We start from the raw sequence: 15,126 nt of genomic DNA on the forward strand, positions 1-15,126 counted from the left end.
AGGCAAAGGAGGAAGAACAAGGTAGGTTCAGGTACCTTTCCTTCGAAGACAGCCCACTGTCTTTTTAAAGAACCAAGATTCTTGGGGCGCCTGGGTGGCGCAGTCGGTTGAGCGTCCGACTTCAGCCAGGTCACAATCTCACGGTCCGTGAGTTTGAGCCCCGCGTCGGGCTCTGGGCTGATGGCTCGGAGCCTGGAGCCTGTTTCTGATTCTGTGTCTCCCTCTCTCTCTGCCCCTCCCCCGTTCATGCTCTGTCTCTCTCTGTCCCAAAAATAAAAATAAACGTTGAAAAAAAAAAAAAAAAAAAAAAAGAACCAAGATTCTCCTCAGCATTTCATCCAGTTGCTAACATCTTGCTAACATCCAATCTGCTAACATCCAAATGCTAACATTCTAGGGAATCTGTTATATTTTCTACATTTCCCCTGGGTCCATCTGACTCCCTTATAGATAATAACTCTGTACCAATGATTTCATTTAACTATTATCTTCAACCCAAAAGAAACCATGAATCAGACAAAACTGAAATACCAACTTTTGCCCACACTTCAGTAGATGCAGGACCAAAACCTCAGAAATCCCTTAGCTTAACACCTGGCTATACAGACAGGGAAAATGGGGCCCAGGGAAGTGATATAGTGAGGTCACAGGGTTCCTAGGTAACAGGGCCAGTCTTCGACCTTCCAGCTCAGTGCCCTTTCTACTGTACCAGTCACCTGTGTGCACTCACCCAGGCGGCAGGGGACCGATGGCCAGCTTGCTCCACACGGAAACGAAAACCATAGACCTCCCTTACATCTCAGACCTGGCCAACCCTGACTCTGCCAAGTACTAGGGTTTAGAATGTGTTGTGAACAATTTATAGAACTTGATACGCCCTGGAAGACAGACCTTCTTTAGAACTGGTATGTGGTGGAGAGTTTATGAATGTCACAGGACTCGGTGGTCTTTGTAACACTGGCTATTATAAAAGCTAAGCCCCACGTGAGAGAAGTTGCTGGAACAACATCATAGCACCTTTGCTTCAACTTCAAAAGAAAAAAAGGCGATGGTAAAAAGCTTTAATAATAGACTGAATGTGTTTTTATAGGCAACCAATTAGCAGATTAATGAGGCATTTAACTTTCTTTACTTAAAACCAATATTCAAGAAAGATGAACCCAAAATGCATCCTCTTCTATTGACCAACATAACTAAGTACAAATGAAGTCAATGGCGTACCCCCACTAGCATGCTGTGCTGTATGTCAATAAAACAAGCCCTCCCCCGCCCCGAGCCCTGGCCCCCTGGCAAACATGGATAAATGATTGTGCACTGCGCGATGATACCATTAGGTGAGAACTTTGGTTCATGCAGTCGGCTGCCACAGAGGTTGCACTGAAAACCCGCAGCCCCGGCACCCAAAGTCAAGTCAGCGGTGGTAAGCTCGTGGCGTCAGCCGTGCTCCTTCCACAACACCAGGTGAATACTGTGGTCAGGCATGCTGGTGGCAAAGACCAAGCCCGTGTCATTGTGCCCATCCAGTCCATTGAGCCAGGATGCTTCGCCCGCCAGGAAGCTCGAGCCTCTCTTTGATTTCCTGTACTCTGGCAGAGGCCAGCGGCTAATCAGGCTCTCTGTCCGCAAGTCCATGATATACAGGTAGCGGTTGTCAAACAGCAGGGCAAAGATATCTCCAAAGCCAAGCAAGGCCAAGTTTGCTATCTCAGGAGTCTTGATGACCCTACAAAGACGAGAGTTAAGAAACATGAACCAGAAGGCAACTTTACTTCTGTTTCTGCCACTGTAATCTTTTCTGGAGACATTAAAAACCAACACAAAATTCAAGAAAATTTAGAGAGTTAAATGAAAGTTTTCAATAAAATGGAAAAGACAAAAAGCTGAGCTTATTTAAAAAGGGAGAAGAGGAAGAACCCTGACATGATAACAGCGGCACGTAAGGGAAAAGGCAGTGTCTGATGCGTATCTCTGAAGGCGCAAGATGCCCACCCAGGCTGGAAAGGATCTTACAGAGTATCTCACTTAGGTGAAAACTGAAGTCCCGCTGGGGTCCATGCTGTGGCTAAGGATTACCAGGGAGAACTAGAATGCGAGACTCAACTCGTACCACTAGGTAAAAAGATGGATTCATCAAACCCTAGAACACTGGCCTGTGGGAGCCTCCTGTGCCTGGAACAAAGACTGGAAACCAGGTGGCTCCAGTGCTACTCTACTCGGCAGGTAGCCAACTCTAAAACCAGCAGAGGCTAGAAGAACCAAGGTGTTCCTAAATAATCCAGAAACACTAACGACAGATGCATCAGAAATTGTTAGGGAAGACTGGGGGTGTGGAGAGGGCACCCCTCACCTTCCCCAAACACTGACGACAAAGGCACAGAACGGGAGAGGCCCAGCCAAACAGCAACAGAAATGCACAAAAAAACATAGTCTCTGTCGTCTGCACACTTAGTGAGGCGCCAAGACTGACAAGGAAAGCTGACGTCCTCTTTGGAGGCACCAGGAAGAGAGCTGTTGGAAAAGGATGCGCAAACCCTGCTCTGGAACAGTGGGGGGGGGGGGGGGGGGGGGCCCTGTGAAAGGCCGGGTTGACCCGCATTTTAACAAGGACACTGCCAACTAGCGTGTGCCCGAGAGCTCACCCAGAACAGGCAGGGCCTGGTAACTGGGACAAAGAAAGAACACAAGGGAGATCAGCTGACAGGGGGAGAAAAAGAGCTGGCAGGGACAGGGAAACTGTACACGATCACCGCCCACACGTACGAAGTGAAGGACGTGTGAGGCCAGACGTCATGACCTCTAGAAGAGAGAACTAGGGTCCGAGCAGATTTCAGCGGACACTGGAAAGGGAGGGGACTGAGTAGTGACGACGACCTATTCCCCACACTCAACCTGTCCCAAACTGAAGTGTGGGCCAACCCTGTTTCTCTTCCTTATTTCCTTCCTTGCTCTTTCACCCAGTTGCTCAGGTAACAAACCATGACAACCGCCGAGCTCTCCACCTTACTCAAGCAACAAATTCAATACCAAGATCAACTGATTTTACCTCTTAAAGTTTCTACTTCATTCGCTATTAGCGAAATTGCCACGACTGATCCAAGATGTCATCCTTTGCCTGAGCTGCCAACAGTCTCAACTGGTCTTCCCACAGCTATTCTTTGCCCCTTTTAGTCAGCTAATCTCACTCTAAAATCTAATCCTATTAACACCTCTTTTAACTTTAAACCCTCTGATGGTTCTCTACTGCACTCATGTCTCCGGCACCAGGCTCCTTCAGTCTCAGGGCCTTTGAACAGCCAGGTCACTCGGTCTACAATGCTTACTGCACACCATCCGCTGGCACTTAGTTAATGCAGACACTCATCCTTCAGGGCTCAGCTCAAACCTCTTCTTCAAAGAAGCTTTCCTTTACTGCTCACCTAGGTGGGGTCTCAAAGTACCCCATACTGTGTTGCCCTTAGCCCAACCACTAAAACACCTAGTTATTTAATGTCAGTCTTCCCTCTTTCTGGTTAGTAATTTCTACAAGTTTGGTAAGTAGTTCTGCAGGTTCCCAGTACATATCCCAATGCCAAAAACATACTTAGGTGCTCAATAAATATCTGCTAACAAATAGAGCAGTGGTGCAATGAACATGGGTAAATAACAACTCCTACGAAAGAGATCCAAAGGAAACTGGGAAAATGGCAGAAAAGTCCAGTAAGTCCCACGTCACCAATGCAAAACAGGAAACAACCAGAAACTCAGGTAACCGGGTGGCTAGCAGATAGGACCCAAGCCTGGTGAAGGTGAATAGACTCCAGCCACTGGAGCACAAATATGTTGCAGAGGGGAATGCAGGTCTCGACAGGCTCACAGCCCCTTTAACTTTGATTACTTTAGAACTGTAAACAGATATCCCTGCCGTGCCCTCTGGGCCCTGGAACCCAAATCACCCTGCTTGCGGTAGTGAGTTAACTTAGCTCAAGAGACGGCCTATCTCAGATTTCCTGAACACCATGCTACCACGTGTGCTTTGCTTCTTTTCAGCTAGCTTCGAAGCAGAAGTGGCCCTGCCTGGTCTCAGCAACTGAGGCCACAGGACTTGCACTAAGATTTCAAAAGAGGCTGGTTTATTTGTGTTGCAGGGGGTGAGGAGGAGGCAAGACATAAAATGGCCCCCTTTCTTTAATTTTTTTTAACTGTATTTTTTATTTTTTTAAATTTACATCCCAATTAGTTAGCATATAGTGCAACAATGATTTCAGGAGTAGATTCCTTAGTGCCTCTTACCCATTTAGCCCATCCCCCCTCCCACAACCCCTCCAGCAACCCTCGCTTTGTTCTCCATATTTGAGTCACTTAATGCTTTGTCCCCCTCCATGTTTTTATGCTATTTTTGTTTCTCTTCCCTTACGTTCATCTGTTTTGTCTCTTAAAGTCCTCATATGAGTGAAGTCAAATGATTTTTGTCTTTCTCTGACTGACGAATTTCACTTCACATAATACCCTCCAGTTCCATCCACGTAGTTGCAGATGGCAAGATTTCATTCTTTTTGATGCCGAGTGATACTCCATTATATATATATATACACATACACACACACCACATCTTCTTTATCCATTCATCCGTCGATGGACATCTGGGCTCTTTCCATACTTTGGCTATTGTGGATAGTGCTGCTATAAACATGGGGGTGCATGTGTCCCTTCAAAACAGCACACCTGTATCCCGTGGATAAATAAAATGGCCCCCTTCCAAAGAAAAATCTCAGTTGGTTAAGTGTCTAACTCTTGATTTCAACTCAGGTCATGATCTCATGGTTCGTGGGATCAAGCCCCACGTCGTCTCTGTGCTGACAGCGCAGAGCCTGCTTGGGATTCTCCCTCTGTCCCTCTCTCCCTGCCCATACCATGCTTGTGGGTGTGCGCACGCGCTCTCTCAAAATAAACAAAAATAAAAAAATTTTAGAAAGAAAAATCTAAACTTAACACTTCCTAGCAGCAAATAAATGTGTAGGTTTATTGCTCAAAGCTAGTGTATCTGAATACCAAAAATTAACACAACTTTCTTCTGGAACTCTGGACTCTTTAAGCCATTCTGAGTAAGAGAAATACATACATGAGAAAGGTAAATGTGGGATCAAAATAAAACCTTTAGAGATTCTAAGCATTCCACCTTACCTTTACATCCCTCCTATCCAAATTTTGATTCAAAACAAAAAACAATACTAAACTGTAATAAAAATCAGATTTTTCCCATGGTGACTACTTGGATTTTTGCAAAGTATCACATTCTTTCAAAAGTTCCTTCTCTCTGGCTTGCTGGTACCTGAAGCATAGGCCTACTGGATGAAGCCAGATGGATGGATAGACAGATGGACAGAAAGAAGGATGAACAGATGCAGGACTAGGGTGAATTAGGGGGATGTTGCACAAGCCCCCTACCTTCTCTTGGTTTCAGTTTCCCCATCTATGAAATGAAAAGCATAGACTAAAGTTTTCTAGGATCTATTCCAGTCTTTTTTTTCCTCAAAGCATAATTATCAATCATTTCTAGAAATGATTCTGACAGCTTGGAAAGCTAATTGGTTAGAAATATTGTCTGATTCCAGGAAGATATAAAAGGGGTTATTTATAACTGTCTGGCCAGAGAGACCGGGCCTGACAAAGTCCTATTGGCTAGCATGACAGATCCCATACCAGTTGCCCTCAAACAGTCAGGGAGAAAAACAATGACGAGAACATTCAATTTTCTGTACAACTCCAAGCCAGCATTTCCTGAACCATTCTGTGGAACACTAATTCTCTGAACCATTAGTAGGTGTTCCTCAAAAAAAGGGCTTTGTATACAATGAGACTGAGGTACAGGAGGTTAAACAAATGCAAACAGGCTTCTTTGTGTGGGGCCTCTCAGAGCTGTTGGTAATAAAGATCTGCCAGGTCTCGTACTTGGTCCTCGTTACAGGTATTCCATTTAGTCTTCACTTTATAGGTCAGGAAGTTGAGGCACAGAAAGGTAGAACCTTACATAAAATCATCCAGCTCATAGGAGATGGCACCAGATTTTAAACCAAGGCTTATCACCAAAGTAAGTTCTCTTCATCACCATACGGCACTGGCTCCCATCAGCCTCCAGCATGCTTACAACTACCATCAATCTCCAAGAAGGGTCTAAAGTATGCAGCGTATCACAGAATTATTTTGTCCACGGACCTCTTCTTATTTCTTTGAAGAGAAATCCTACAAATTCTGTTTTTCTCTAAATACCTCCATCTTTCTACTAGTCAACAGAAGGTCACTTGATCCCTTAATGCAGAATTTCACTGACCAGGAAGTGGAATTTAAAATATCAGAACTAGACATGCAGACGGCCAATGGACACATGAGAAGATGCTCGACATCATTCATCTTCAGGAAAATGCAAATCAAAACCACAATAAGATATCACCTCACACCTGTCAGAAGGGCTAAAATCAAATACATAAGAAAAAACAAGTGTGGGCAAGGATGCAGAGAAAAACGGAACCCTTGTGCACCGCTGGTGGGAATGCAAACTGGTGCAGCTGCTGTGGAAAACAGTGTGGAGACTCCTCAAAAGGTTAAAAATAGAACTACCCTATGATCCAACAATTGCACTACTAGGTATTTACCCAAAGAATACAACAATACTAATTCAAAGGGAAACATGCACTCTTACGTTTACTGCAGTATTATTTACAATAGCCAGATTACGGAAGCAGCAGAAGTATCCATTGATAAGATGAATGGATAAAGAAGATGTGGTGTGTGTGTATGTATATATGTGAATGTTATTCAGCCACAAAAAAGAATCAAATCTTGGTACACCTGGGTGGCTCAGTCAATCGTCCTACTCATGATGGGCTCGGGTCATGATCTGACAGTCGTGAAATCTAAGCCCCATGTTGGGCCCCTGTGCTGAGTATGGAGACTACTTGGGATTCTCTCTCTCTTCTCTCTCTCTGCCCCACCCCTGATCACACACTCTCTCTCAAAATAAACTTAAAAATAAATAAATAAAAGAAAAAATCAAATCTTGCCATTTGCAGCTATATAGATGGAGCTATCGAGTAGAATGCTAAGTCAGAGAAAAACAAATATATGATTTCACTCACATGCGGAATTTAAGAAACAAAACAAATGAGCAAAGGAAAAAGAAAAGACAGCAAGAGAGAGACAAACCAAGAAACAGACTCTTCAGTATTGAGAACAAACTGATGGTTACCAGAAGGGAGGCGAGTGAAGGGATGGATGGAATAGGTGACGGGGATTAAGGAGTGCACGTTTTGATGAGCCCTAGGTGTTGCATGGAATTGAAATACAGTAGTTTCAGGTGTACGATGTAGTAACACTGCATGGCAACTGTATTGGAATTAAAATAAGAAATTTAATTAAAAAATCGTTATTTTACTAAATATACCTTATCTGTCTAAAACCTTAAACAAATATATTTAAAAAAATATTAGAACTAGAGATCTGAAAGTTCTTTTTATCCAAGCCTCTCGTTTTCCAGAAAAGCATGTTAAACTCTGAAAGGGGGAAGTAAGGGGAGGGATTAGAACCTAGATCTTTGAGGTTCTAGCATGAAACTCTAATTATTGCCTTTAATATTTTTATGTGTGTGATTTTCGGCATATAACCCTGTTTATAACTGATGTAGTAAACATTTCCCAAACACAAACTACTGACTGGTTTATCCAAATATTCAGTCTTGACTTTACTATTAAACCACAACAAACAAACAAACAAACAAAAAGAAAAAGAAAAAAGAGAACAGACTGTCAAAGATAGGAAACATTACCTGAGAATATCATAACTGGCAAAGTCCCACTGGTAGAGACCCAGCGCTGAACTACAGACAATGTATTTGCCATCAAAATGAAGTCTTGGCTGCAGGCAGATACTCCTATCCTCAGAGACAGACAATGTCTTCAAGCACTTGCAGTTAATTTCTCTCCCAATCGGCCAAATCTACAGATAAAAGAATATTAGACAAGATGACAAATCACATCACCATAGACAAGCTTACCCTTACACAATGCGGCCTATGGTTGCTGAAGGCAGTATAAAGTGAAGTACATGAGAAAGGCCACAAGTTTTATAGTTGAGAGGCATGGGTCCTAGTTCTGATGCTGCATGTATGTTACTGTGTGATCTTGGGTAAAATCCGTAACCTCTCTGAACCTCAGCTCCCACAATGAAGATGCCTACCACACAAAACAATTTAAAAACTGCAAAAAGAATGTATATAAGATCGCTCTGTAAACTTTTTGCAAATTGTTTTTATTATACAAGTAAATCTTCGTTTTCATAGTGTAGATCTAAGAATTGAAGTGGGTACAAGATGTGTGGTTTTTATTTTTTTAAGTTTACTTATTTTGAGAGAGAGCGAGCGAGCAAGCGAGCAAGCAAGCACACAAGCTGGGGAGAGGCAGAGAGAAGAAGAGACAGAATCCCAAGCAGGCTCCGCCGCGCCCCACAAACCGCGAGATCATGACCTGAGCCGAGATCAAGAGTCAGATGCTCAACCGACTAAGCCACCCGGGCGCCCTGAGATGTGTCTTAAGAAAACAGAATGTGAAGATAAATTTGTGTTTTCTTTTTTCTTTACTTGCAAATCAGGGTTAGAAACTGCGTTGTACATAGAAATAACGAGCAATTCTCTTTCCAATGGGTTTAAGATGGCTTATACGAAGACATTCCTGCTTCCCTTAAAATATTCCCCCTGTGCTACACCATTTTAATTTCCTTGTATTTGCCAGTTTTTCTTTGATGAGGCAAATTAATGCAGGAAAAAAAAACCTCACCTTGATCTCATATTTGTCCGCACTTAAGAGTATGTAGTCTCCAGGGCTGTGCAAAAGAGACTTGACTTTACACTTCTGCAAAACCACCTAGAAATATAAACATCCATGTTACAGAAATATCCTTTTAAAACTGTTTCTAGATTGCTTTTTTAAAAATTAAAATAGGAAAAAGAGCCCGAAATGAGATGGTACACTAGAACAGCTAAGCTGTAACTCTAGGACCAAGTTAGCCTCTAGTTAGTACAACCAGAGTCTCTATATTTTCAGGAGGATCTAAAATTGTCTAATGATGGCAGCATTTAAATTCAACTTTAATCTGGAAGCAAACATTTGGAATGGTTTTAAAAACTGTAAAATGTGACCTCATAGAAAGTGTGAGGAACAGGAAAGAAAACAGTCCGTAAACGTAGAAATAGTTACAAATAATCTGTATTCAGGAGCACGGGCATGTGCATTGTAAGGGAAAACGCACTGGACCTGGGACCAGAATCTGCCATATACTGACTCTGCAACCTTGGACGAGACCATCTAGCACCTTTGTTTCTCAATTTCCTCATCTTTAAAATAGGGGATGAGGCATGTATTAGATCTCACAATTGCAATGAAAATGAAATAAAACAATTAAATGATGATGATGATGATGATGATGAAATAAGAGCTAGCCATCCATTAGCACTGGGGATAGTCTGTAGACATTTAGGTGCCAGTTATTTTTGTAATAAGTCAGCACAAAGTGAGGAGGTGGCCAGGCTCACTTGTTCTGAAGCCCGGGTTGCAGACTCAACTGAAACACAGACCTACTAACCGCACGCACCCTGCTGGGTTCCGTCCCGTGACCTCACTCAGGATTCATAGGAACATTTAACAGATACAAGTCAGGCCCCGAAGGGAGGGGCAGCTTGTCTAAAACATCACGGTCAGCATCCTGGCCCCAACTCCAGTGTTTTTAACACCACACCAAACTGTCTTCTATAACTTTTCCACTGAAATATTCAATGTGCCCAATACAGAACTGTGGTAAAAGATACAGAACATAAAATGTCCTATCTCAACCATTTTAAGAGTACAGTTCAGTGCTGTTACTGACCTTCTCACCAACTGCTCTCCTTCCAGCTCCACCTATTTCAGGTAAACACATTCACCCACCCGACCCGAAACCCACTGGACATCAGATTCTTTCTTCTTTGTTCCCCAGGAGTCGGTACGTTCAGTTGGCTTTACCTTAAAGGCATATCCTTCGTGTGTGTTCTCTTTCTGAGCTGCCACCTCGGTCCGGGCCACAGGTATCTTTTGCTTAGATTATCGCAAACCCCTAACTGGCCTCGATGTGTCCACTGTGCCCGACCCCAACCCACTGTTCACTCAGCGGCTGTTTTCTCCCTGCTCAGAACACCCAACTGCTTCTTGCTACGTGTAGGACATGCACAATCCTTAACACGGCCGAGGAAGGCACACACGATGGCCACCTCTCCCACACCACCCCCAGCACAGCTCCACTGGCCTTCAGGTCATCAAATGGTCCAGGTCCTCTCCTGCCCAGGGCCTGGGCATACTCTGTGCACACGGAAACACTCCACTACTCTGTACACAGCTACCTCCGATTTCTTCATATTTTGTCCCTTCTCAAAAAGCTCTCCCCTGAAAGAGTTTAGATACCTCCTAGCCTTCCTCACAGAACACTGCACTCTTTCCTTCATGGCACTTAACACAATTTGTAATTATATATTTATTTGTGAAATTACTATTTAATAACTCTTTCTCCTACTGGGCTAACATCCATATCAAGCCTGGGTCTACTTTGTTCACTCCTGTATCCTCCAGCCCTCACAGAAATGCCTGGTAAGCTCAGGAAAAGTGTTTCTGCATGACATTTTCATGATTAATATTGCATTTGATCCTCACGGCCATCTTTTTTTGAAAATAAGTAAACACCACAATACTCTTTTAAGGACTTTATACATTTTTTCTTTGTCCCACTTCTTGCAATTATTATTTTTTTTTTTTACAAAAAAATTGCTTTTCTGATTAAAAAATATGCTTATCCGAAAGGGAAAAAAGCACCCACAGTTCCTAAGTAATAACCACCTTCAACATTTCGGTGCATGAACATATTTATTCAGAAACTGGTATTCTAGTCTACAGTACAGTTTTATTGTGTTTGTTCCCTCTACCCACCAAATATATTGTGAGTATTTTTCCATGTCCGTAAGTCCATTCATCTGTTAAACTATTTACTGAGTGCCTCTTACTTGCTGGTCACTGTTGTTGGCCATCACGCTTTGTGGGAGCACCTGCTCCGTCTTATGGCTCCCCTACCACTTAACAAAGCAGCACCCAGCATCCTCCACCCCACCCCCAGCTCCCTCACCCCTTCAAAGCCTGATGTCAAGATTTCTCCTGTAAGTCTTCCTACCTTGGTGACCCATTCCGTGTGCCCGGTGAGTGTGTTCAGGCACGTCCCAGCAGATAAAGCCCATACTTTCACAGTGAAGTCTGCAGAGCCACTCACCAAGACATCCAGTTCATCATTGTAGTCAACGCTAAACACTAGTATATACAACATACACAGAGTTAAAACATGCCCGAGAGTCTTTTATAATAGAGTTCAATAACATTCATTCTCCCTAGCTGCTCAATTATATAATTTCTCAACCACAGTTACTGTTAAGAATGGTGCTACTCAGTTAAGAATTTTATGATAAAAAATATATCCAGTTCAAAATTCTTGTTATTATCATAGCTGATTATTCTAAGGCTGGAACGTCCCTGGAGTAATGCAATCTTTTATACTTGTGCTAGCTTTAAAGCGAGAGGTAAAAGCAGTACTGGAGATAATGGCATTTCCACTCAGGACTGCCTGCCTGATCCGACACAAAGCTAATCCAGCTTATGCAGGGAAAATAGGAACATAGGTGGCCCCGCTTAGATGCGCACTATTTGTTGCAGTGAGACTCAACTTCAAGAATCATACCCATAATCAAGAAAACAATACCCATAATCAAGAAAAGCCAGTGTAACGAGAAAAACAAAAGACACACAAGTATCTCAATGGTCAGACTAAACCACTCTCTCAAACGGTTTGAATTTCTTCACAGGTGTACCCCCAGCACCTAAAACAGCAAGTTTTAGCCTGAGTACAGCGAGTACGCAAAACATTTGTTTTTAAATGCCTGCTAAATTCTAAAGGAACACTGGGGACCCAGAGATGAAGGGCTTTTCCTTAAGGAACTCAGTCTAAGTGAGGGGTGAAGGAGGAAGTCCAAAAAAATTAAATGTTTACCTCTTGCTAGGGAAACACCAAGGAGAATGACTAACTCTGCCCAGGGGTATCAGGGAAGACTTCAGGGAAGAGGCGATATTGGAGATGGGCCCTGAAGGATGAGTAGAGTTTATCAAGAAAAGAAAGAGAATATTGCAGGTAGAGGGAACAGCAAAGGCATGGAATTATGGAAAAGCCACAGCAATGTCCAGGGAACAGTAACGAGGAAATTTTTTAGAGCAGGGCTCTTGAAGTTGATCACCTGGAAGTCAATGTACATCTTGACACTATGGAACAGTATACTCAATTTAGTAAGTTCCATGCTAAACCATAGATTTTCCAATATTCATTTCCATAACAAACAAGTGGTAACAAATAAGCAGACTGAGGAAAAATGTGTAAGATGAAAAACAAAGTGGTGAAAAAATGGTCTTCAGGAGTAAAACAGCCAGGTTCACTTCAAAGTATTACTAAGCACCAGACACAATACAAAGAACTCAGGACCTAAGGATGAACAAGACAGGTAGGACCCTGCCTTGCTGGCAGTATAGCCTGGTATATCAGACTTATTTGTATGACGAGTGTTAGGACAAAATACAGGTTACTGGGAAACCTGTTCAGGGAGTCCGAGAAGACGCTTAAGAGCACAGACTGTGACTCTCCAAGACTAGTGCAGTGGGTAAATGGGGGAAAGGAAGGGAGCTGCTGCACAAGAGGCTGGGAAGCAGCTCAACATGATTTCTGCACAAAGCTCCAAAATGCAATGCAACAGAGGTGGAAGCTCTGGTCTCGAGACTATATTCAAACGACCAATTTCTGCACACCAGGCCACTATAAAATTATTAGGAAAAATCAGGTATCTGTTTCCTTTGTCTTCTCTCTAGGCACTGTTTGTTTTAATCAGTTGTCAACCAAGCTCCAATTCAATGTAAAGTGTGTAGCTCACACAATCTGAGAACCACTGTCACTCCAAAGGATGGTTAGCCTTGATCTACAAATAAAGTAGATTGATTTACAAGTGTAGGACTTACTCAATTTGGAAGTATGGAAGCTGATAAAAAGCAAAAAGGACGGACTGTTCAATGGAGTGTAAATGAAATAGGTAAGGAGAAATGCCCCCTCCCTGCATAAGGGTACAAAGAAGAGTTTTGAATGGGCCAAGGAAAAGCAAAATTCAGGAAAAAATTCCAAATAAGGGTACCTTAAATAAAGGGATTAACTGCTGCTATTGAGAAAACAGAGGAAGGAGAGGCAGGTTAAGTTAAAAAACAAAAAGGGGGTCATATTCTTGGCTTCCGGTTTTAAGGAATGAAGTTAAAGTAACTGTAGAAACCCCTGAAAAAGGGCAACCCACCCGCCCCTGTGTGACCCCGGAAGTGCTGGGTCCTGGCTCCAGAACTCCATTCCCAGCAGGCCACAGTGTTGTCAAAGGAGCCTGTCACAAGCTTCTGCTCATCAAATTTCACTGCTGCACAAGTGTGGGTCTGGATGCCATAAACGCACTGTCCTGTGCTCACATCCCACAGTTTTGCAGACAAGTCATCTGACCCTTCAAGAGAAAAACAGGGAGGTTAGTAAGAAAACAAACACTAAAGAAGGCCAATCAATCCCCAAACTGTGGTATTCTTCAAGTAGAACCTCAAGGTCCCCTCCTCTAGCATTCCCACTTCATAGCTGAGAAAAGCAAAGCATGGAGAGGCTAATACAACTCATTCAGGGTCACCAAAATGGTGTTAACAGCACAGGGACTGAATGCAAGCTTTTTGGTTTTGTCCGTTTCCCTTAACCTGCCAGGCTACAAGAGGAGTGCTAGACTACATCCCTTGCTGCTTCTACTTGTAAAATTTCACAATCTTTGACCATCACGAGCTTTCTGATTTGAGCTTGAGATGAAGGGTATTACCTATGACTGCATGTATACATTTGCATGCCTATCCATGACCCACATCCCGAACAAATAAAGAATGCTGAAGAGTAAAGCTGTCCACTGGAACAGGTTCTACTCTAAGGGCAGTCAGGGAAAAGCCTCAGATCTCTCAGATCACAGGTTAACTTCTGCAAAGGCTAACTGCTAATTCTTTGAGCCATCCTGAAATGTGCAAAGCAATTTCTAAGAAAACCGTGGATAAATTGTCCCCAGATTTCACAACTCAACACACTGAGCTTGTAAAGCCCCTTAAGATTCTGCAGAGGGGCGCCTGGGTGGCTCAGTCGGTTAAGCGTCCAACTTCGGCTTAGGTCATGATCTCACAGTTTGTGAGTTCGAGTCCCGCGTCCGGCTCTGTGCTGACAGCTCGGAGCCTGGAGCCTGCTTCGGATTCTGTGTCTGCCTCTCTCTGCCTCTCCCCCGCTCACGCTCTGTCTCTCTCTGTCTCTCAAAAATAAATAAATGTTAAAAAAAAAAAAAAGATTCTGCAGAAAAAGTAGGTTTTATTTCTATTCTGATGAAAATATACCAATTGTGATAATTCAAGATTAGCTTTAATTATGTTTAAAGGTATAATGATTAAATCACGCTCACAATTTACCTTTATAATAAAAAAGTAATAGTAAGAATTGACAAAAACATTTTGAGGACATAACAAATATAGTCACTATGACAAGGACACACTATGCAGGAAATCACCAAATGACTGGTTTTGGAAAGGATGAAATGGCTAAAATCAGCCACAATTCTGCCTTTAAGGGTTGGTAAAGAGCCACTGTTCCAGACAATGGAAAAATAGCTACCACTTATGAAAGAAGTAGAGCATGAATTTCAACTTGGACAAACCCTAGGAGAAATACAGTCTTCATTTTAGACTATATTTGTTGTCACTTTACTATTTAGAGACTCAGGTTCTTCCCTATAAAATAAGGGATGGGAATTGGTTGGTGGTTCTCAATGGTCATATGAGACATGAAAATCATCTGGAGAAGGGCACTGGGCTGCTCAGTTGGTAGAGCAGGTGACTCGTGAACTCAGTGGTGTAGGTTCAAGCCTACAATGGGTGTAGAGATGACTTAAGAACAAAATCTTTGGGGGGGGGGGGGAAGAATCATCTGAGAAGCTTCATCAAACAC

The 15,126-nt window shown here is 42.9% G+C and overlaps 1 protein-coding gene across 3 annotated transcripts in view; it reads right to left on the reverse strand.

Moving 5' to 3' along the window:
- Positions 1-1,047: 1,047 nt before the first annotated feature.
- Positions 1,048-15,126, reverse strand: part of FBXW2 (F-box and WD repeat domain containing 2) — a 28,846-nt gene continuing 14,767 nt past the window's right edge. For 2 of the 3 annotated variants that reach the window (XM_043566760.1, XM_043566758.1), the window contains exons 4-8: positions 13,418-13,612; positions 11,218-11,351; positions 8,805-8,891; positions 7,799-7,968; positions 1,048-1,723 (exon numbers count right to left, since the gene is read on the reverse strand). In XM_043566760.1, coding sequence (XP_043422695.1) covers positions 1,435-1,723; positions 7,799-7,968; positions 8,805-8,891; positions 11,218-11,351; positions 13,418-13,612 — 875 coding nt within the window. In that variant the 3' untranslated portion in view covers positions 1,048-1,434. The remainder of the gene's footprint in view (positions 1,724-7,798; positions 7,969-8,804; positions 8,892-11,217; positions 11,352-13,417; positions 13,613-15,126) is intronic. The other variant, XM_043566759.1, reaches the window with a different exon arrangement.

The sequence above is a fragment of the Prionailurus bengalensis genome, chromosome D4 (assembly GCF_016509475.1).
Source record: "Prionailurus bengalensis isolate Pbe53 chromosome D4, Fcat_Pben_1.1_paternal_pri, whole genome shotgun sequence".
Classification (NCBI taxonomy): domain Eukaryota; kingdom Metazoa; phylum Chordata; class Mammalia; order Carnivora; family Felidae; genus Prionailurus; species Prionailurus bengalensis.